This window comes from Homarus americanus, unplaced genomic scaffold, assembly GCF_018991925.1.
Source record: "Homarus americanus isolate GMGI-L3 unplaced genomic scaffold, GMGI_Hamer_2.0 scaffold3384, whole genome shotgun sequence".
Taxonomy (NCBI): Eukaryota; Metazoa; Arthropoda; class Malacostraca; order Decapoda; family Nephropidae; genus Homarus; species Homarus americanus.
In genome coordinates this window covers 328,821-332,490 of record NW_024741581.1, presented here as the reverse complement: position 1 = coordinate 332,490, position 3,670 = coordinate 328,821, and the positions used below count along the sequence as shown (strand labels likewise).

Below are 3,670 nucleotides of genomic sequence, written 5' to 3'. Positions count from 1 at the left end.
ATACCCCCAATGGAGGACCAAACCATCCGTTCACCAAAATAGAATCCAAAGTCATCTTTCTCTCACTCTAACCTGACTCGTTCTCTCCTCCTACCGAGAGGCTGGGTGCAATGTGGTGTAATGGTCAGCATGTTCGCCTCGCAAGCGAACGGAGCCGGGTTTGATTCCCGGGCAGGGTGAAACTATAGGCAAGTCTCTTTACGCCATTTGCCTCCGCCTACCCAGAAAAAATTGGGAACCTAGATGTTAATCGACTTGCGGATCGTGTTCCGCGGTAATAGTTAGCCAGTGCAGTTGGCGAGCTGTCCGGTCTTCTCGGACTATTCCTTGACATTGGGTCATGCAACTCGTTAACTTAGGGTGTGGTTGTTGTGTTGGCGACGGCTTCTACACCTAAAACATATTCACGCCTAACCGGCCATTGGGCCGGCCATCCCCGTTACACGAGGTGCAACCCTTATAAATTAACTTATAAAAAGACTAAAATAAAATATGATATATAAAGTTTATGATTTTTTATTTGTATTGCACGTATAAGACATATTAAAGGTTCTCAGATCAATATGGCACCGGAGTAACACCGCACTCTAACAAAATAGACATCCTATTAGACTAAATAAGTGTGGAATTTGGTAAGAAACTTAATAGGGAATAATATATAACTATATACATAAAATCTGAAATAACAGTAAAATGGTCGACGAGTCTCTGATTAGTTAAGAAGAACAGGTAAGTCATCAACAGGTGTGTAGCTCTTATTGTCTCACTCTAAATGATGTTTACGTTTAATGGCTGTAGGGACAAGACGGAGTGTTCTCAGGACAACTAACATGGAGAATAGGAAAATGTGATGTAAAAGTCATTAAACGAAAACACCATTTAGAATTTGCCGTGAAGCATAACCAATTGAGTTTATTTGCCAGGTGTCTGGTAGAGGCTAGATGGAGTTTGGTTGTTTTGGTTGCCATTACCACCGTTGGCGTTGTTGGTTGGGGTATCATACAATCTGGAAGGAGAACCACCATTGACGCTTCCGCCAGATGTGGTTGAGAACGATCCTTGAAGACCTGAAGCACCGCCAAATCTGCCACCATTACCACCATTGTAACCATTGTTGCCGCTACCATTTCCAGTGCCATAACCATTGCCATTTCCATTAGTTTGTCCAATTTGAGAGTTGAGGTCGTAGAATTGTTCAGCGGTGGAACAGTCGAAGTTGTACCACCAGTCACACACGAAGTACTGCTGGTTGAAGATGGTGCCGTTGGGACACAGGAAGGAGTCGATCCTGCCACCTTGTTGACAGATGTGGAACACCTGAGAATGTTGACTTAAATAAGTTCTTTGGATGTTGTTGTTTTCCAATAGTAAATATAATTTTTATGGTCCAAAGAAAAATGTACAAAATAATTTTGAATGTTAAGGTGGATGTCGTCATGGTTATACACTGTATATAATAGCGAAATGGGACACAAAGAATAACCAGAGTATAGACTCACCTGGCAGCCGGCCTCGGGAGCAGTGTCGGCGTAGTAGCCGGGAAGTTGACCGTCACAGGAGAAGCCGGTGTTGGGGACAAAGGCGAGGATGGGGTAGTCCTGGCCGGGGACGCCACCGCCAGGGATGGCGTCAGCGAGGTCAGCAATAGGATCACCACTACCTCCGTTGTATCCTCCGTTACCTCCACCGTTGCCTCCGATTCCTCCGTTGCCTCCGATTCCTCCGTTACCTCTGCCGTTACTACCACCATATCCTCCTCCGTTGCCACTGTTGCCTCCACCGTTGCTACCGCCGTAGCCTCCACTTCCCCCACCGTTGCCTCCGTTACCCCCACCGTTTCCACCACTATAACCCCCGTTACCTCCACTGTTACCACCACCGTAACCTCTGTTACCTCCACCGTTACCGTTAGGAAGAGAGAACTGGTTGGCAGCAGGACCCTGGAGGTCGTTGAGGTAGGCGGCGCTGGTCACACCCAGGAGAGCTAAGTGAGTGAGAACCAAGGAAACATTTACGTCAGTTTGTTGAAAATAAAGTAAAAAAAACTAAGTAGGTTTTACCTATTGAGGCTGAGACTAACCCAACAGGAGTGATAAAGACAGTGACATCATCAACAGTGTCCACGAGAGAGACCACACCTGCACAGTGTCTAAGGAACAGACTACTTAATATTGATGAAGATTATTGATGTTTTGTGTCCTAAAAGCTGAAATTATGTATCAATAAAGTATTTGTGGTGTTACTCCAAAATAGATACATAACATTGCAATTATTACACATTATGGGTGAGTCAAAGTTCTTCTGGTGAACAGAATATTATATTGGAACAACTGGTGGTGTGAAATGTTTGATAAGTCTGTTTAATATATTAATGAATCTTAAACTGATAATTCTTCTCGACTCGTCATTATTGTTTGTTAAGTTTTACTTGTATTGTTGGTTGTATTTTAAATATAATATAACATTAATTATCTGGAAATTACTAAAATCATTATTGATATATTTTCCTGTCTGTTGTCCACTATTTTTTACGTCACATAATAAGTAATGAAGGAACTTGTGGATCATAGCACCATGTATATCAACAGTCTGGTTTAGTTATACCACAAGAGTCAGGTCACAGTAGAAGTGTCACTAGTACAGTAATGTGGATGTACAACATTGGTGGTCATTCACAAGTCATTCCTTCTGTGGTCTCGTCTGCGGGACGGCTGTGTTGGTTCTTACCCAGCACCATAACTTTGCGTGTCACAGCAGCCATGTCTGGAAGGTGTAGCAACACTTTATTTACAGCTTCACTTCCAGTATTAGAAATTCCAGCAGGAGAGATGTGTGTCTGGTGGAGGCGGCGGTGGGTGTGATGTTGTGGCGGAGGTTACCGGCATATATACGAGGAGGAGCAGCAAGGTCAGGGGTGACGAGTGAAGGACTTCCTCCACTGTGTGAGAGGATCTACCCAGCCCGCCGTGACCCCCCACTGGGTGACAACATAACAGTGTGTGTGTGTGTGTGTGTGAGTGTGTGTGTGTGTGTGTTCACTCTTGATGTTATGAGTTATGATGCACTGTATAGCTGTGTTGAGGTCTTTCAGCGCATATTGTACTTCAGTAGTACATTATTCGTTTTTATATAGACTAAATGTATTTATTAGTTAGAGCGAATATGGAAAATTTAGAAACTGGCGTTAGACATAATACTGAACAGGTTTTTGAAGTTTTGTTTGCTTATTGTAAAGTAGATGATACCAATTAAAATGGTTCAATAACTGCAAGAGTTATCAACAGTTTTTAAGTAAACATTTGTTCTTATTTCATACTTCTGAAGAAGATTTGAAAGACGTATCTGTTTATTGTTACATATATTACCTATATTCACTTCTACTTCGCCTTGAGACATAACGTTAATTTCAATATAGGTTGAATTTTTATCTGAAGTTTGAACAGTTGTGTACCTACAGGGGAACAATCACTTAGATGAACATAAAACCTGAAAGTTCATAATCCAGTAATACCACAAGAACCAGAGCTAAGCACAATATTATTTGCCAGGTGTCTGATAGAGGCTAGATGGAGTTTGGTTGTTTTGGTTGCCATGACCACCGTTGGCGTTGTTGGTTGGGGGTATCATACAACCTGGAAGGAGAACCACCATTCACGTTTACGCCAGATGT

The 3,670-nt window shown here is 42.6% G+C and overlaps 1 protein-coding gene across 1 annotated transcript; it reads right to left on the bottom strand.

The window, feature by feature from the left end:
• Positions 1-530: 530 nt before the first annotated feature.
• LOC121875948 (trihydrophobin-like) lies at positions 531-2,839 on the bottom strand. The gene is made up of 3 exons (XM_042380743.1): positions 2,728-2,839; positions 1,500-1,984; positions 531-1,317 (listed from the first exon to the last, which is right to left on the bottom strand). The coding sequence occupies exons 1-3, from the start codon at positions 2,759-2,761 to the stop codon at positions 913-915; spliced, it is 924 nt and encodes a 307-aa protein (XP_042236677.1). The 5' UTR covers positions 2,762-2,839; the 3' UTR covers positions 531-912.
• Positions 2,840-3,670: the final 831 nt, after the last annotated feature.

Bases quoted from the DNA above. Each gene is read 5' to 3' on its own strand.
- LOC121875948 (XM_042380743.1), bottom strand. From the start codon at position 2,761: ATGGCTGCTGTGACACGCAAAGTTATGGTGCTGG. The intron at 1,985-2,727 runs GTAAGAACCAAC...TCACTCACTTAG, and splicing joins ACGCAAAGTTATGGTGCTGG to CTCTCCTGGGTGTGACCAGC. The intron at 1,318-1,499 runs GTGAGTCTATAC...CAACATTCTCAG, and splicing joins CTCCCGAGGCCGGCTGCCAG to GTGTTCCACATCTGTCAACA.